At 49.9% G+C, this 20000-nt stretch overlaps 1 protein-coding gene across 1 annotated transcript in view; it reads right to left on the minus strand.

The window, feature by feature from the left end:
- Nucleotides 1-15319: 15319 nt before the first annotated feature.
- Nucleotides 15320-20000, minus strand: part of LOC138363355 (uncharacterized) — a 12174-nt gene continuing 7493 nt past the window's right edge. The window contains exons 4-7 of the mRNA XM_069322384.1: nucleotides 19808-19877; nucleotides 19543-19647; nucleotides 16972-17594; nucleotides 15320-16081 (exon numbers count right to left, since the gene is read on the minus strand). Of these exons, the coding sequence (XP_069178485.1) occupies nucleotides 15320-16081; nucleotides 16972-17594; nucleotides 19543-19647; nucleotides 19808-19877 (1560 nt within the window). The remainder of the gene's footprint in view (nucleotides 16082-16971; nucleotides 17595-19542; nucleotides 19648-19807; nucleotides 19878-20000) is intronic.

A 20000-nucleotide genomic window follows, 5' to 3' on the forward strand; every position in this document is an offset into this window, starting at 1 on the left:
TCCCTCCGCCTTCCCTCTTCCCCCCCCCTACCCTCCGCCTTCCCTCTTCCCCCCCCCTACCCTCCGCCTTCCCTCTTCCCCCCCCCACATGTGTTCCTTGAACCACAGCCACAACACCTGCGCGCGCGCGCGCGCGCACACACACACACACACACACACACACACACACACACACACACACACACACACACACACACACACACACACACACACACACACACACGGACAGAACTTTTTCAGTGTCAGAGTAGTTAATAGGTAGAATGCATTAGGCAGTGATGTGGTGGAGGCTGACTCCATACACAGTTTCAAGTGTAGATATGATAGAGCCCAGTAGGCTCAGGAACCTGTACACCATCTGGGAGAGGAAATTCTTCAGGAGTCAGAGAAAGAAAAAGACTTGGGGGTTGATATCACGCCAGACCTGTCTCCTGCAGCACATATCAAGCGGATAACATCAGCGTCATATGCCAGGCTGGCCAACATACGAACGGCATTCAGAAACTTGTGTAAAGAACCATTCAGAACTTTGTATACCACATATATCAGGCCAATCCTGGAGTATGCAGCCCCAGCATGGAGTCCATATCTAGTCAAGGATAAGACTAAACTGGAAAAGGTTCAAAGGTTTGCCACCAGACTAGTACCCGAGCTGAGAGGTATGAGCTAAGAGGAGAGACTACGGGAATTAAACCTCACGTCGCTGGAAGACAGAAGAGTTAGAGGGGACATGAGCACCACATTCAAGATTCTCAAGGGAATTGGTAGGGTAGATAAAGACAGGCTATTTAACACAAGGGGCACACGCACAAGGGGACTCAGGTGGAAACTGAGCGCCCAAATGAGCCACAGAGATATTAGAAAGAACTTTTATAGTGTCAGAGTGGTTGACAAATGGAATGCATTAGGAAGTGATGTGGTGGAGGCTGACTCCATACACAGTTTCAAATGTAGATATGATAGAGCCCAGTAGGCTCAGGAATCTGTACACCTGTTGATTGACAGCTGAGAGGCGGGACCAAAGAGCCAGAGCTCAACCCCCCCAGCACAACTAGCTAAGTACACTCCTGCAACTGTCAACGCCCCGCAGGACGCTGGTAAACACAGCAGCATGTGGAAGGGAGAACATCAGATTACAAGACACAGTGAGCGTAATTGGTCGTAGTAATTATAAGTATTAAGTTCACCAGCTGTCAGCAAGAACAAGGAAAAAGCACACAGAAACAAACACACGAAAACAATCAAAAGCTCCACAAACAAGCCCATTGGATGGTTGGGGGAGTGGTGATGTTGTTGTTGTTAAAGATTCGCTACCTGGAACAAAGTTCCAAGTAGCACGGGCTATGGTGAGCCCGTAGTGCTTTTAGTGGTGGTTTGGAAGGGTTGTCTTGGAGCAGTAGTTGGGGTCAGGGACCTCGTAGCCTGGTGGATAGCGCGCAGGACTCGTAATTCTGTGGCGCGGGTTCGATTCCCGCACGAGGCAGAAACAAATGGGCAAAGTTTCTTTCACCCTGAATGCCCCTGTTACCTAGCAGTAAATAGGTACCTGGGAGTTAGTCAGCTGTCACGGGCTGCTTCCTGGGGGTGGAGGCCTGGTCGAGGACCGGGCCGCGGGGACACTAAAGCCCCGAAATCATCTCAAGATAACCTCAAGAAGATAAGATGGTGGATGGTACTACTACTCCTCCTCCTAACAGAACGTCGCATTTTGACGTATACTAAACCTAAGGCCAAAAATCGTCGTACTTGAAATTTGCATTAATTTTAAAATTAATTAAAATTAAATTTAATTAAAAAATAAAGTTTTATTGAAATAAATAAATTACATTTATTTAAATAAATTTTTAATTACAAATTTTATTAATTCATATTTGAGGAAATTTCCGTTTTGAATGAACAGCATGTTAAAATTTATGAATGCGTCTGTGGGGTTGACCGCTGGATGGAATGGACTTGAGTCGAGGACGGGTTGGTAAATAGACCAGTCGATAGAGCGTCGGCCTCACACGCGTGGAGTAGAGGGTTCGAGACCCACACAGCCCAGGTGAATGAAATGTTTATATCCGCGAAAGTGTGGATGACAATTTACATAACTTCTAATGGGTTATTAAGGCCGCCACAAGTTGCCTGTTGACCAACCAGGAAGTATACCATAGTCCTGAACATACTCTAGGACTAGACTCCCATATATACACCGAGAAGCAGAGGTACACTTAGGGTACACTCAATGTACTTAGGTGTATACTTAGATGTATACTCAAAATACCTGTCCACGTGTGGTGGGAGCCGGTGTTGAGGACCTCAAGCCATCACCATCTGGCAACCCTCAACACCTGCCACAAGGAACTGTCAACACCTGGCACAAGGAACTGTCAACATCTGGCACAAGCAGCCATCAACACCTGCCACAAGCAGTCATCAACACCTCCCACAAGCAGTCATCAACACCTGCCACAAGCACCCACCAACACCTGCCACAAGCAGTCATCAACACCTCCCACAAGCACCCACCAACACCTGCCACAAGCAGTCATCAACACCTGCCACAAGCAGCCACCAACACCTGCCACAAGCAGCCATCAACACCTGCCACAAGCACCCACCAACACCTGCCACAAGCAGTCATCAACACCTGCCACAAGCACCCACCAACACCTGCCACAAGCACCCACCAACACCTGCCACAAGCACCCACCAACACCTGCCACAAGCACCCACCAACACCTGCCACAAGCACCCACCAACACCTCCCACAAGCACCCACCAACACCTGCCACAAGCACCCACCAACACCTGCCACAAGCACCCATCAACACCTGCCACAAGCACCCACCAACACCTGCCACAAGCACCCACCAACACCTGCCACAAGCACCCACCAACACCTGCCACAAGCACCCACCAACACCTCCCACAAGCACCCACCAACACCTGCCACAAGCACCCACCAACACCTGCCACAAGCACCCATCAACACCTGCCACAAGCACCCACCAACACCTGCCACAAGCACCCACCAACACCTGCCACAAGCACCCACCAACACCTGCCACAAGCACCCACCAACACCTGCCACAAGCACCCACCAACACCTGCCACAAGCACCCACCAACACCTGCCACAAGCACCCACCAACACCTGCCACAAGCACCCATCAACACCTGCCACAAGCACCCACCAACACCTGCCACAAGCACCCACCAACACCTGCCACAAGCACCCACCAACACCTGCCACAAGCACCCACCAACACCTGCAACAAGCACCCACCAACACCTGCCACAACAACATCCGCCATTCACATATTACGAAAAACTATAAAACACTTTAAAACACATTCGCTTTATACATGATTTTTCAAGATAAATATATATAAACATATATAAATCCAATATATAAGAGGGTCATATAGTGTGGGACGGAAGGTGGTGACGGGGCGGGACGGGTGGTGGTGAGGGACGGAATGGGACGGAATGGGACGGAATGGACGGAATGGGACGGAATGGACGGAATGGGACGGAATGGACGGAATGGGACGGAATGGACGGAATGGGACGGAATGGACGGAATGGGACGGAATAGACGGAATGGGACGGAATGGACGGAATGGGACGGAATGGACGGAATGGGACGGAATGGACGGAATGGGACGGAATGGACGGAATGAGGGACGGTTGATGGGTGACGGTGTGGGACAGGCGGCGAGGAATGTCTTACCGTTAAGTCTTACCCTTCCTGGAAGGCGGTGTTCGTCCCGTCCCAGGCGAGGTGTGGACAGAGGACGAGTCGGTGTTCGAACAAGTGGACGGACGAACTGTCGTAAGACCATAACAGACGGACACATTCAGACGCACTTGCTTTATACCTGATAAACAGACAGACATTCGGACAAATACCAACATATTAACGAACAACTATACGACCATACAAGCGGTATTCCGGACAGATATACAAAGAAGCGAACGAAATAGGGATAGGGTAAGGGATAGACACAGGAACGAAGGGATAGGCAGAGAACAGGAAATTTCAACGCGGCAGTAATGAAGGAGCGGGATAAGCCCAAGGGTTGGGTTATCTTGAGGTTATCTTGAGATGATTTCGGGGCTTTTAGTGTCCCCGCGGCCCGGTCCTCGACCAGGCCTCCACCCCCAGGAAGCAGCCCGTGACAGCTGACTAACACCCAGGTACCTATTTTACTGTTAGGTAACAGGGGCATAGGGTGAAAGAAACTCTGCCCATTGTTTCTCGCCGGCGCCTGGGATAGAACCCAGGACCACAGGATCACAAGTCCAGCGTGCTGTCCGCTCGGCCGACCGGCTCCCTGGGTAGTGTTGCTCACGTCCCCGCCAGTAGTCACTGTTAAATAAGCAGCTAATGAGTGGCAGAAATGATTACAACATACAAGATACTGAAGGGAAATAGAAAAGCTGGACATCGTCCTTAAATTGAGAGAAAATAGGACAAACAGGTGGACGCTGAAAGCCCAAATAAGCTGAAGGAATGTAAGGAAATACTCGAACCCTTCCTGGAAGACGTTGTAGAAGCCGCCTCCATCCACAACGTTAAGGCCAGACTCGAGGAAGAACTTGACCGTCAGAAGAGTAAAGTAATAAGGTAACAGGTACAACATGGCTGGTAGACGGGGCAATGAGTTAAACATTGCTCTCATCTTCATAAATGTCTTGTAGTCGGTGATAGGGAGGCTTCCCTTCTCTTCCCTTCCCTTCACAGCTCCTTCCCCATCACCGCCTAACCTTCGTCACAGCCCACCACTCCGTTGCAACATGTCTCTGCCAGTGAGTCACTGTTCTACCCCACAAGAATTAAGGAAACTGCAGAAGGCCTATTGGCCTATACGTGACAGCTCCTATTTATTTCCACCCAAACTCATTCTTATATGTATAACCTACGCTTGAAACAAACAAGTGATCTTCATGTATATTACGTTACCCAGTAATCTGTTCCACAAATCATCCAACAAACCAGTATTTACCCAGGTCTTTCCTATATCTAAACTTATCCAATATTTATCCATTGTTTCGTGTTGATTTATTTCTCGACACAAAATTCCACTTGGTGGGATGGTAATGGGAGCCGTGAGCCCCTCACAGCCTCCTTTCCCTTCCTTGTCCCTTCCATTTCTCCTCTTTATAGTCATTCTGGTTTAATCCTTTCTCTTGATAATTATCTTACCTCCTCATACACCCTCATACTAACTCTTACCTCCTCATACACCCTCATACTAACTCTTACCTCCTCATACACCCTCATACTAACTCTTACTTCCTCATACACCCTCATACTAACTCTTACCTCCTCATACACCCTCATACTAACTCTTACTTCCTCATACACCCTCATACTAACTCTTACTTCCTCATACTCCCGAAATCTTTTCCTGTTCTCTGTCTGTCTCTCACACACTGGTTTCTCTCTCAGTACTCGTGTCCTGATTGTCTGTTTCCACACTCTTCCTCTGTCTTTCAGCCCCCCCCTCTCTCTCTCTCTCTCTCTCTCTCTCTCTCTCTCTCTCTCTCTCTCTCTCTCTCTCTCTCTCTCTCTCTCTCTCTCTCTCTCTCTCTCTCTCTCTCACCTCTCACCTTCTTCATCGGCCTTGTCTCCCACGCTCAACTTCTCCTCCACCCAAACATGCTCTTTGTGTACACTCATCCGGTATCACACACATGATCATGACATTCAAGATTCTCAAGGGAATTGACAGGGTAGATAAAGACAGGCTATTTAACACAAGGGGAACACGCACTAGGGGACATAGGTGGAAACTGAGTGCCCAAATGAGCCACAGAGATGTTAGAAAGAACTTTTTCAGTGTCAGAGTAGTAGACAAATGGAATGCATTAGGCAGTGATGTGGTGGAGGCTGACTCCATACACAGTTTCAAGTGTATATATGATAGAGCCCAGTAGGCTCAGGAACCTGTACACCTGTTGATTGACAGTTGAGAGGCGGGACCAAAGAGCCAGAGCTCAACCCCCGCAAGCACAATTAGGTGAGTACACATAATAGCGACATGTAAGTTTTCAGTAAAATTGATTAGACTGATAAATTTGACATTTCCAGCATAAGACAGCATAGAACATGATCACACGGACTGAAACTGGCCACACAAGTCTGTAATTAGAATTTTTTTTACATACAAATTGTTGACAAATTCAATCAAATAAATGAAGAGATAACAGAAGTTAATAGAATAAATAACAGGAAATTTTGTCTTGCATCACACAATGAAATTTTTTCTTGGGAATATGAAACAGGAAAATTATCTTTCAACATACAGCAAGGATAAGATCTCAAGTAACGGAAAATTCATTGGCATTGTCTGATCAAATTGCTGAAACAATTCCTTGTGTTGAGTGTTGGGGTTAAGGGATATCAAGGTCTGGAGGGTTATTAAGGTCACCACAACACCTTACTGACCTCAAGTATACTGTAGTCCTGAATATTGTCCAGACCTTAAGTAAACTATAAGTGTATATACACCATGAAGCTAGAAACATCTTTGAGAATGTTTATAGTTCTGTTCCACGAGCCTTATTGTGGTGCTCAGTAGCCCCCACCTAGCCTTACTGTGGTGCTCAGTAGCCCCCATCTAGCCTTACTGCGGTGCTCAGTAGCCCTCATCTAGCCTTACTGCGGTGCTCAGTAGCCCCATCTAGCCTTACTGCGGTGCTCAGTAGCCTCCATCTAGCCTTACTGCGGTGCTCAGTAGCCTCCATCTAGCCTTACTGCGGTGCTCAGTAGCCCTCATCTAGCCTTACTGCGGTGCTCAGTAGCCTCCATCTAGCCTTACTGCGGTGCTCAGTAGCCCTCATCTAGCCTTACTGCGGTGCTCAGTAGCCCCCATCTAGCCTTACTGCGGTGCTCAGTAGCCCTCATCTAGCCTTACTGCGGTGCTCAGTAGTCTCATCTCCTAGCCTTACTGCGGTGCTCAGTAGCCCCCATCTAGCCTTACTGTGGTGCTCAGTAGCCCTCATCTAGCCTTGCTGTGGTGCTCAGTAGCCCCCATCTAGCCTTACTGCGGTGCTCAGTAGCCCCCATCTAGCCTTACTGCGGTGCTCAGTAGCCCCTCATCTAGCCTTACTGCGGTGCTCAGTAGCCTCCATCTAGCCTTACTGCGGTGCTCAGTAGCCTCCATCTAGCCTTACTGCGGTGCTCAGTAGCCCTCATCTAGCCTTACTGCGGTGCTCAGTAGCCCCATCTCCTAGCCTTACTGCGGTGCTCAGTAGCCCCCATCTAGCCTTACTGCGGTGCTCAGTAGCCCTCATCTAGCCTTACTGCGGTGCTCAGTAGCCTCCATCTAGCCTTACTGCGGTGCTCAGTAGCCCTCATCTAGCCTTACTGTGGTGCTCAGTAGCCCTCATCTAGCCTTACTGCGGTGCTCAGTAGCCCTCATCTAGCCTTACTGCGGTGCTCAGTAGCCCTCATCTAGCCTTACTGCGGTGCTCAGTAGCCCCCATCTAGCCTTACTGCGGTGCTCAGTAGCCCTCATCTAGCCTTACTGCGGTGCTCAGTAGTCTCATCTCCTAGCCTTACTGCGGTGCTCAGTAGCCCCCATCTAGCCTTACTGTGGTGCTCAGTAGCACTCATCTAGCCTTGCTGTGGTGCTCAGTAGCCCCCATCTAGCCTTACTGCGGTGCTCAGTAGCCCCCATCTAGCCTTACTGCGGTGCTCAGTAGCCCCTCATCTAGCCTTACTGCGGTGCTCAGTAGCCTCCATCTAGCCTTACTGCGGTGCCCAGTAGCCTCCATCTAGCCTTACTGCGGTGCTCAGTAGCCCTCATCTAGCCTTACTGCGGTGCTCAGTAGCCCCATCTCCTAGCCTTACTGCGGTGCCCAGTAGCCCCCATCTAGCCTTACTGCGGTGCTCAGTAGCCCTCATCTAGCCTTACTGTGGTGCTCAGTAGCCCCATCTCCTAGCCTTACTGCGGTGCTCAGTAGCCCCCATCTAGCCTTACTGCGGTGCTCAGTAGCCCTCATCTAGCCTTACTGCAGTTATTAGTAGCCCCCATCTAGCCTTACTGCGGTGCTCAGTAGCCCCCATCTAGCCTTACTGCGGTGCTCAGTAGCCCCCATCTAGCCTTACTGTGGTGCTCAGTAGCCCCCATCTAGCCTTACTGTGGTGCTCAGTAGCCCCCATCTAGCCTTACTGCGGTGCTCAGTAGCCCCCATCTAGCCTTACTGCGGTGCTCAGTAGCCCCATCTCCTAGCCTTACTGTGGTGCTCAGTAGCCCTCATCTAGCCTTACTGCGGTGCTCAGTAGCCCCATCTCCTAGCCTTACTGCGGTGCTCAGTAGCCCTCATCTAGCCTTACTGCGGTGCTCAGTAGCCCCCATCTAGCCTTACTGCGGTGCTCAGTAGCCCTCATCTAGCCTTACTGTGGTGCTCAGTAGCCCCATCTAGCCTTACTGCGGTGCTCAGTAGCCCCATCTCCTACCCTTACTGTGGTGCTCAGTAGCCCCCATCTAGCCTTACTGCGGTGCTCAGTAGCCCTCATCTAGCCTTACTGCGGTGCTCAGTAGCCACATCTCCTAGCCTTACTGCGGTGCTCAATAGCCCCCATCTAGCCTTACTGCGGTGCTCAGTAGCCCTCATCTAGCCTTACTGTGGTGCTCAGTAGCCCCCATCTAGCCTCACTGTGGTGCTCAGTAGCCCCATCTCCTACCCTTACTGTGGTGCTCAGTAGCCCCCATCTAGCCTTACTGTGGTGCTCAGTAGCCCTCATCTAGCCTTACTGCGGTGCTCAGTAGCCACATCTCCTAGCCTTACTGCGGTGCTCAGTAGCCCCATCTAGCCTTACTGTGGTGCTCAGTAGCCCCCATCTAGCCTTACTGTGGTGCTCAGTAGCCCCCATCTAGCCTTACTGCGGTGCTCAGTAGCCCCCATCTAGCCTTACTGTGGTGCTCAGTAGCCCCTCATCTAGCCTTACTGCGGTGCTCAGTATTCTCATCTCCTAGCCTTACTGTGGTGCTCAGTAGCCCCCATCTAGCCTTACTGCGGTGCTCAGTAGCCCCTCCTCAAGCCTTACTGTGGTGCTCAGTTGCCCCCCATCTAGCCTTACTGCGGTGCTCAGTAGCCCCCATCTAGCCTCACTGTGGTGCTCAGTAGCCCCTCATCCAGCCTTACTGTGGTGCTCAGTAGCCCCCATCTAGCCTTACTGCGGTGCTCAGTAGCCCCCATCTAGCCTTACTGCGGTGCTCAGTAGCCCCATCTCTTAGCCTTACTGCGGTGCTCAGTAGCCCCCATCTAGCCTTACTGCGGTGCTCAGTAGCCCCAGGTATGAGGTCTACCACCAGCGGCCACGGTAGCCACGCGAGGAGCCACAAGGAACACTCCCGTGGCCGACGAAGGCCGCGGCGGCACTGGACAATAACAAAGTTTGGCGCTCTCTGGCCAACGGTCGCACCGGATGTTGAAGGATAAAATTAAATACAAAACTTAACAATAATAACACGGCCGCCAAGATGGCCGCCATTGTCTGCTGCTGCGTGGTTATATGTTCTCATTGTTGACATTGGTTCGACTACCCTCCCCTCCCCCCCCCCTGACTATCCAGGCTCGGAGGACTGACAGACCATCCAGGCTGGGTGGGTGCCGGTCAGAATTATAGAGGGACAAATTTTGTGTCTTCCTCTAAGAGATGTTAGTGGGGACCCCCCAAGTGTCAGTGTCTGATGCTCTTGTTGTTGTGGTAGTGGTTGGGGTGGTAGTGGTGGTGGTGGTGGTGGTAGTGGTGGTGATGAGTTCAACCAAGTACAAATAACAATAAACCAAATTTAAACGATATATTAGTTAATATGAAGTGCTGTGTCCTACACACTTCCCGGCTCCACGACGCTGAAGACGACTCTAAATAGCTGACAGTTCCCATTAACCTGACAAGCTTCTCCATTCCCCACTTCCCTAAGACAAGCTTCCCCATTCCCCACTTCCCTAAGACAAGCTTCCCCATTCCCACTTCCCTAAGACAAGCTTCTCCATTCCCCACTTCCCTAAGACAAGCTTCCCCATTCCCCACTTCCCTAAGACAAGCTTCTCCATTCCCCACTTCCCTAAGACAAGCTTCCCCATTCCCCACTTCCCTAAGACAAGCTTCTCCATTCCCCACTTCCCTAAGACAAGCTTCTCCATTCCCACTTGCCCAAGACAAGCTTCTCCATTCCCACTTGCCCAAGACAAGCTTCTCCATTCCCACTTGCCCATACTGGCTGCCTTACTACCCCACTTCCCTTAGACCAAAGCCTCGCTGGCTCTCGGTGACGCAGCTTTCACAGTCGCGAAATCTTCATCCGGCTGTAATTGTCAATGTGACTCACATTACAGCAATTTGTCGCATTAGTTCTTCATCTCATATCTGAGTGGTGAGCGTCCGTGTGGAGGTGTACGTCACTCTCACTTCCTCCCCCACACCGCCTGCCTTCCTCCTCGTCTCAGCATCTTGAGTATAATCACGGAATGTTTACGTGATTCCATTTCATCATAGCATTTCCCACAGTACCCGCGAGACTGCTGCTAATGCTGTGAGAGAAAGCGCTGTGCTCTCTCTCTCTCTCTCTCTCTCTCTCTCTCTCTCTCTCTCTCTCTCTCTCTCTCTCTCTCTCTCTCTCTCTCTCGCTCTCTCTCGCTCTCTCGCTCTCTCTCTCTCTCTCTCTCTCTCTCGCTCTCTCTCTCTCTCGCTCTCTCGCTCTCTCGCTCTCTCTCTCTCTCTCCATCAACACATCCGTCACCAGGAACAAAGTATCAAACTGCGTCTTTCTCAACAATAACTGGTAATTTCTTTTATATTTGCCTGTGGTTGAGTGACTTACAGTGGACAATATCATTCTTTTGTTGTGGTCTCTTCACTGAAAAAGTACCACCACCACTCTTACACAAGACCAATTACAACAAAATGAAATATATATATATATATATATATATATATATATATATATATATATATATATATATATATATATTGTGTGTATTCATCTAGTTGTGTTTGCGGGGGTTGAGCTCTGGCTCTTTGGTCCCGCCTCTCAACTGTCAATCAACTGGTGTACAGGTTCCTGAGCCTATTGGGCTCTATCATATCTACATTTAAAACTGTGTATGGAGTCAGCCTCCACCACATCACTGCCACTGTGTGTGTGTGTGACTATACATAACTGATGGGCTGTCTCAATGATTCCGGCACTCATCTTCTCCACCTTTCTTACGTTGTATTACACTTGGGAAGGAAGTTGGAAATTTAACTCTCCAAAGTTAATTTTACACCTTCAATGTAGCTGATCTGTTTGACTAGATTTTAGCCTAGCATCTTCAGAGGCAGGAGACGGTGAAGGGGGGGGGGTGAAGTTATCACAAAACAAGAGAAGTACATTGTCCAGGCAGCTGTGATAAGAGAAATGGTTACCTTGATGAGACAGTTAACGTGGACCTGTGCTCTCATTGGTCGACTGGGGCGGAGAGCGGAGGGTGGAAACTGGCAGTTCTGTGATGATTGTGTTGACAGAGGATCATACATCGGTGTGAAGCGACTGCTGCTGATTGTATCAAGATGTTTGATGTGAAATGCTTCTGCTGTGTCTCATTCTTCATTGTCGCTGGGCAGGATGACTCGCTCCTGACGACTTCGTTAGAACTAGAGACGACGAGGTACTTAATGAGGTTCTGATCTTTCTGTATTCCCAGACTCTCTTAAGTTGGGGTCCCGTGTTGACCAGACCACACACTAGACGGTGAAGGGACGACGACGTTTCGGTCCGTCCTGGACCATTCTCAAGTCGACTTGAGAATGGTCCAGGACGGACCGAAACGTCGTCGTCCCTTCACCTTCTAGTGTGTGGTCTGGTCAACATACTTCAGCCACGTTACTGTGACTCCTCGCCTGCATGTGGTCCCGTGTAGAGCTTGAGAACACTGGAGGGACAGTCCCCAAGGGAACACACACAAGCAATTTGACTATTTTCTTACTCTTGTGGTAGATAGTGATCCGTATCTTCTAGTCACTGTTTGATGCCTCGTGATAGAGCACCAGACCTCCATGGTCTAGTGCTTTCTCAAACCTGCTCTAAAAGGCGAGGAAGAAAGGAGGGATTCTTTACGGGCTCACCATAGCCCGTGCTACATGGACATTTCGTTCTGAGTAGCAACAAGGAGCTTCTCACCTCCACCATCAGTTCATTCCCCTCGTCCGCCAGCCCCCGCACAGCGTGGGGCTCAGGCTTACTTAATACACGGACTTTAAATGTAACTATGAGAGTAAATACTCGAGGTCTGTGTCATCAGAGGCGTCAGCACAGTGTTGAGAAGCCCATGATTGACCCTTCAAGCACAGATAGGTAAGAACATCTAGAACAGTACGTCTAGGTGAGTACACTCACACACACTGACTGGAGGCTGACTCCATACACAGTTTCCAGGGTAGATATGATAGAGCCCAAAAGGCTCAGGAATCTGTACACCTGTTGATTGACGGTTGAGAGGCGGGACCAAAGAGCCAGAGCTCAACCCCCTCAAATAAAACTAGGTGAGTACACACACACACACACACACACACACACACACACACACACACACACACACACGGCAACAGAGATCAAACAAGAGAGAGGGAAGGGTGAGCAGACTGCATACTTGCTATATGTCGGCGGTCTCTGACACGGTGGCCCACATGAGACCAGTTCACACGTGGGAGGGACGTCAGGGAGGCTGATCAAGACGACCTGACGTACTGGACATCACACAGTCACTGTGAGGGAACAGTAATGAGGGTGACCAGCAGTACCAGCGGAGTCCCGCAGGTCAACTCCTGGACCTCGTCCACTTGAACAAATCCACAAGGATCCTCGTCACGGCCCTTGTGAATTTGTTCATTTGATGCATCACGTTAGTGTGATCTCTGTGTGTGTCTCGTCCACTTCATCTCTTGCTCTCACAACACACCATCAATTCTAGTTGATCGGAGCAAATGATGCAAACATTTTATGTAGAGTAAACACGGGTGAACACTGAGAGAGACGGCACAGATGACCTGGAGGGAATGTAAGATTGATATACCAATCACCTACTAGGGTTTACCTCCAAGAAATGCAGTCCACCACTTAGGCTGGACGGTAGAGCGACGGTCTCGCTTCTTGCAGGTCAGCGTTCAATCCCCGACCGTCCAAATGGTTGGGCTCCATTCCTTTGGCCCCCCGTCCCGTCCCGTCCCAAATCCTTATCTTGGCCCCTTTCCCAGTGCTATAAAATATTTTGTGAATTGAAGACGAAAAGGCCGGAGTGATGGCACGACCCGTGCACCAGAGCACGTGGTGGTCAGCACGAGCGCTGGACGACCTGCACCAGAGCACGTGGTGGTCAGCACGAGCGCTGGACGACCTGGACCAGAGCTCGTGGTGGTCAGCACGAGCGCTGGACGACCTGGACCAGAGCACGTGGTGGTCAGCACGAGCGCTGGACGACCTGCACCAGAGCACGTGGTGGTCAGCACGAGCGCTGGACGACCTGCACCAGAGCACGTGGTGGTCAGCACGAGCGCTGGACGACCTGGACCAGAGCTCGTGGTGGTCAGCACGAGCGCTGGACGACCTGGACCAGAGCACGTGGTGGTCAGCACGAGCGCTGGACGACCTGCACCAGAGCACGTGGTGGTCAGCACGAGCGCTGGACGACCTGGACCAGAGCTCATGGTGGTCAGCACGAGCGCTGGACGACCTGGACCAGAGCACGTGGTGGTCAGCACGAGCGCTGGACGACCTGCACCAGAGCACGTGGTGGTCAGCACGAGCGCTGGACGACCTGCACCAGAGCACGTGGTGGTCAGCACGAGCGCTGGACGACCTGGAGGAGTGCCACCAACCGCCCACCACTCACGGCACCACTCACGGCACCAGTAACACCATTACACGACCGTATCAGTGAGGATGTAAACAAATAATAATAAAGGAGCAGAACTTAACCAAACTTCAAAAGGCGTATCAAGAGATAATACACAAAAACATGAGGATATGAAGGAGCGTGAAGAGATAAGAGCGCTGCTGGACTAGGAAGGAAGTTCCAGCAGCAACAGGAGAGACAATCAAATAAGAATGAAATCACTAAGAGCCTAAACATTAATATTACCAAGGCTGCTGACGGAGGCTACAGAGCCACCGCGCCATTAACCTGGTTGATACCTGGTTGATGGGGTTCTGGGAGTTCTTCTACTCCCCAAGCCCGGCCTGAGGCCAGACTCGACTTGTCTGGCCCACCAGGCTGTTGCTTGGAGCGGCCCGCAGGCACACATACCCACCATAGCCCGGCTGATCCGGAACTTTTCTTAGACTAAAGACTGAACTCATTCGCTAACTAAAATTATAAACAAAAATATTCGTGACAAGAGAGGTAGAATTCTGGAAATAGGTAAAACATGGTCCAAATATTTAGACAAGTGAACAGACAAGGGGCACTAAATCGCAGAGCAGAGTCACTCACAAGCAGAGTCACTCACAAGTGTTCCCAGTAAAGTGCTGGAGAAAGTTGAAATTGAAATTGAAATAAGTTTATTGAGGTAAAATACACACAAAGGGATAAGGTAGCTCAAGCTATTCTCACCCCGTTCAGTACATCGTGTTAATACATACATAGACACACATCACAAGCAATAAACATATTACCAAACATTCTGAGAGATAAACATCTACATTTCCTCTGGAGAAAGTAATCAGGTTGAGATACCGAGCAGCTGGGGATAAACTTTGCAACAAAATGCCAACAGGAATTTAGAATGGCAAAGTCGTGCCTGACAAATTTGATCGAGATATTTGACAAGGTTCATAGGTTATTACGACAAGGTTATTATAACAAGGCAGGAAAAATGCTGGTCAGACTGTCATAAAGCATTATTTTTTTTGGCAGTGCGTTTCCACTACACATAAGGGGCATAACTGGCCGACCCCTCACGGTGTTCAAGAGAGAGCTGGATAAGCACCTCCAAAGGATACCGGATCAACCAGGCTATGATTCATACATCAGGCTGCGAGCAGCCGCGTCCAACAGCCTGGTTGACAAGTCCAGCAACCAGGAGGCCTGGTCGACGACCGGGCCGCGGGGACACTAAGCCCCGGAAGTACCTCAAGGTAACCTCAAGGTAGATATGCCTTCGCGGGTCCGACGGCTCTGACTGTCTCACTCAGTGTTTAATACTGAGCTGTTGAACCTCTGTTTAAATCTTATTTGGTTTGTAGCTTTGCACTGTGTTAGATAATGATCCAGTAGTCTGTTGGGCATTTCTCCTCAGTACTGGCATTTCGTCTCATCTTCTGGGAGTTCAAGTATACTTATTCCCCATACACATGGGTATCCACACCTGATGCTGTGTAAGTGCACATCTGTTTTCCTCTTGTACCAACCCGCGGGTCCTCATGCTGCAGGTGCTGTGTTGTGTCCTCATGCTGCAGGTGCTGTGTTGTGTCCTCATGCTGCAGGTGCTGTGTTGTGTCCTCATGCTGCGGGTGCTGTGTTGGGTCCTCATGCTGCAGGTGCTGTGTTGTGTCCTCATGCTGCGGGTGCTGTGTTGGGTCCTCATGCTGCAGGTGCTGTGTTGTGTCCTCATGCTGCAGGTGCTGTGTTGGGTCCTCATGCTGCAGGTGCTGTGTTGTGTCCTCATGCTGCGGGTGCTGTGTTGGGTCCTCATGCTGCAGGTGCTGTGTTGGGTCCTCATGCTGCGGGTGCTGTGTTGTGTCCTCATGCTGCAGGTGCTGTGTTGGGTCCTCATGCTGCAGGTGCTGTGTTGGGTCCTCATGCTGCAGGTGCTGTGTTGTGTCCTCATGCTGCGGGTGCTGTGTTGGGTCCTCATGCTGCAGGTGCTGTGTTGGGTCCTCATGCTGCGGGTGCTGTGTTGTGTCCTCATGCTGCAGGTGCTGTGTTGGGTCCTCATGCTGCAGGTGCTGTGTTGGGTCCTCATGCTGCAGGTGCTGTGTTGTGTCCTCATGCTGCGGGTGCTGTGTTGGGTCCTCATGCTGCAGGTGCTGTGTTGGGTCCTCATGCTGCAGGTGCTGTGTTGTGTCCTCATGCTGCAGGTGCTGTGTTGTGTCCTCATGCTGCGGGTGCTGTGTTGTGGTCACTGTTCATCTTCTGCATTGCTGCTCCATCTCTAATTATTTTCTAGCTCTGTGCTATACACTGTGGACTGTAAACGTCTTCAGTCCTCCTCTTAGTCTGACACTCTTCTTCATCAAAGACTGATGAGGGAGCCGGTCGGCCGAGCGGACAGCACGCTGGACTTGTGATCCTGTGGTCCTGGGTTCGATCCCAGGCGCCGGCGAGAAACAATGGGCAGAGTTTCTTTCACCCTATGCCCCTGTTACCTAGCAGTAAAATAGGTACCTAGGTGTTAGTCAGCTGTCACTGGCTGCTTCCTGGGGGTGGAGGCCTGGTCGAGGACCGGGCCGCGGGGACACTAAAGCCCCGAAATCCTCTCAAGATAACCTCAAGATGCTGAAGATGGAGAGACAGGCTGGGATAACTGGGAGAACACCCAACTGTTCCTAACTGATGTGAAAGACCTTCACGAGGGAGCGAGTTCATGCGTGTCAATGTTTACAGATGACGCAAAACTGACGTGGAATGTAAAAACAGAGGCGGACTGGAGAAAGTTAAAGGAAGACCTTCACAAACTCCAGGAGTCTGTAAACAACTGGTTGTTGAAATTCAATCCCAGCAAGTGTGAGGTAATGAAGATGGGAAAGGAAGAAAGGAGACCATAAGATGTCTCCACCATATGGGAAAGACAGCTACAGGAAACAGAAACAAATTAAGGTATGGATATAATTCCGAAACTATCACCAGAGGCACACGTAAACGGGATAACATCGGCAGCATATGGGATGCTGGCGAACAATAGACTGATATTTAGGAACCTAAAATAGAACTCTTGCAAAGCAATCTACACAACTTTTGTTATACAAATAGTGGAACCTGTAGCACCGGCCTGGGAACCTGTAGCACCGGCCTGGGAACCTGTAGTACCGGCCTGGGAACCTGTAGTACCGGCCTGGGAACCTGTAGTACCGGCCTGGGAACCTGTAGTACCGGCCTGGGAACCTGTAGCACCGGCCTGGGAACCTGTAGTACCGGCCTGGGAACCTGTAGCACCGGCCTGGGAACCTGTAGCACCGGCCTGGGAACCTGTAGTACCGGCCTGGGAACCTGTAGTACCGGCCTGGGAACCTGTAGTACCGGCCTGGGAACCTGTAGCACCGGCCTGGGAACCTGTAGCACCGGCCTGGGAACCTGTAGCACCGGCCTGGGAACCTGTAGTACCGGCCTGGGAACCTGTAGTACCGGCCTGGGAACCTGTAGCACCGGCCTGGGAACCTGTAGCACCGGCCTGGGAACCTGTAGTACCGGCCTGGGAACCTGTAGTACCGGCCTGGGAACCTGTAGCACCGGCCTGGGAACCTGTAGCACCGGCCTGGGAACCTGTAGTACCGGCCTGGGAACCTGTAGCACCGGCCTGGGAACCTGTAGCACCGGCCTGGGAACCTGTAGCACCGGCCTGGGAACCTGTAGCACCGGCCTGGGAACCTGTAGTACCGGCCTGGGAACCTGCACCTTGTGAAGCATAAACACAAACTCAAAACAGTACAGAAGTTTGAAAGAATAATAGTGACAGAGCTAAGACGGTTAAGTTATGGGAATATGTTAATGGAAATAGATCTCAACCCTAGAGTACAAATGAAACAGAGGGGACATGATTACAGTATACAATATACTGCGGTGAATGGACAAGGACAGCCTCTTTAAATTGAAAGCAGGAAGAATTCACTGTATCTGGTGTACTGGACCACATCCTAACAATTTATCAAAAATTTACTTGTTCATTTTAAAGAATGAAGAACGATTTTATATTATTTTTAAGCTGCGTCACTTATGAACCCATCCCTGCCCTTGTGTAGCAGTGCACAATAGAAAGTTGTCTTCACATATCCATACATTAAAACATTGATTGTAACCATGATATATATATGTGCTTCAGCCTACAGTTTAGACGTATTGTCTTGTGTATGACCCTCTGTCCTGCGTGACAGTGAATACCAGCATTATCCTCACTTTAATAAGACTTAATTGAAACCCTCAGATTAGGCAAAATTGTAATTAAATGTTGTCAATAAAGATGTTAATAATAATAATGCAGATGGGTAAGTATGCACCACCAGTACCACCACCACTACCACCACTACCAGTCACGGCTACCACCACAGTGACTGGTCTCCTGTTCATCAATGCACGTGTCCGAGACACAGCCCCCAGCACCACTTTCCCCGCCCTGGTGTCCTGCTCGCCTCACCACCACCGGCCACACCGCCTTTATGTGGGTGTGTGTGTGGGTAAACACGGCCAGTGGTGTGTACTCAGTTGTACTCGCCTAGCCTATTGTGCCTGCAGGATCGAGCGTTGGCTCTAGGATCCCGGGTTTGTAGTCGCCGGTTTTGTGTGTACTCACTTAGTTGTGCTTGCGGGGGTTGAGCTTTGGCTCTTTGGTCCCGCCTCTCAACTGTCAATCAACTGGTGTACAGATTCCTGAGCCTATTGGGCTCTATCATATCTACATTTGAAACTGTGTATGGAGTCAGCCTCCACCACATCACTTCCTAATGCATTCCATTTGTCAGCCACTCTGACACTGAAAAAGTTTCTTCTAATGTCCCTGTGGCTCATTTGGGTACTCAGCTTCCACCTGTGTCCCCTTGTGCGTGTTCCACCCGTGTTAAATAATCCATCCTTGTCTACTCTGCTAATTCCCCTGAGAATTTTGTATGTGGTGATCATGTCTTCCCGAGCTCTTCTGTCTTCCAGCTACGTGAGGTGCAGTTAACGCAGCCTTTACTCATTACTCATGCCTCTTAGTTCTGGGACTAGTCTAGTGGCATAACTCTGAACTTTTTAAGCTTCGTCTTGTGCTTGACAAGGTACGGGCTCCATGCTGGGGCCGCATACTCCAGGATTGGTCTTACATATGTGGTGTACAAGATTCTGAATGATTCTTTACACAGGTTCCTGAACGCTGTTCTGATGTTAGCCAGCCTCGCATATGCCGCAGACGTTATTCTTTTTATGTGGGCTTCTGGAGACAGGTTTGGTGTGATATCAACTCCAAGATCTTTCTCTCTGTTCATTTCACGTAGGACTTCCTCTCCCATTCGGTATCCAGTGTTTGGCCTTCTATTTCCTCCGCCTAGTTTCATCACCTTACATTTACTTGGGTTGAAGTTTTGTAGCCATTTATTAGATCATTCCTTCAGTCTGTCTAGGTCATCTTGTAGCCTCCTACTATCTTCCTCTGTTTTAATCCTCCTCATAATTTTTGCATCATCAGCAAACATTAAGAGAAACGAGTCTATTCCCTCTGGGAGATCATTTACATATATCAGAAACAGTATAGGTCCAAGGACTGAACCCTGCGGGACTCCACCGGTAACGCTAATGTGTGTGTGGCTCAAATTAGTACACCTGACCACTCTGTACCAGCACTTAGCACACCTGACGGTACTGTACTTACCACTCAGGAAGGTACAAAGCTCATTGCTCCGTAGCCTCAGTCCCGAGGCCAAGCGGAACATAAAATTAGAGCCAGACCGCCTCGCTAGTTCCCGCTTGTCCACTTCTAGCATTACCACACACAAATTAACATATAAACTTTTTAAAACAAACACTAGCTAGACTCTCGGACCAGACTGTCTCAGCCTCCCTACAGCACTTAAGAAAGTACACTTGTAACCCTCTTACAAGTCTGACAAGTTGTCAACACTTAAGAATCCACTCACGTCTGGAGGCAGAATCGGAAACTATGTACCAATTTGAACTCAAAATTACAGTACTGCCAGGGCTGAACAGCTGAAACACTAATTACAAAAAAATTGTATTATAGAAACATATGTAGTAACAAGGCTTACAATATGAGTGGCGAAATAATTCATGTAATATAGCATAATATAATGTGACAGTGAATTTGATGTG

Source organism: Procambarus clarkii, chromosome 10 (assembly GCF_040958095.1).
Source record: "Procambarus clarkii isolate CNS0578487 chromosome 10, FALCON_Pclarkii_2.0, whole genome shotgun sequence".
Classification (NCBI taxonomy): Eukaryota; Metazoa; Arthropoda; class Malacostraca; order Decapoda; family Cambaridae; genus Procambarus; species Procambarus clarkii.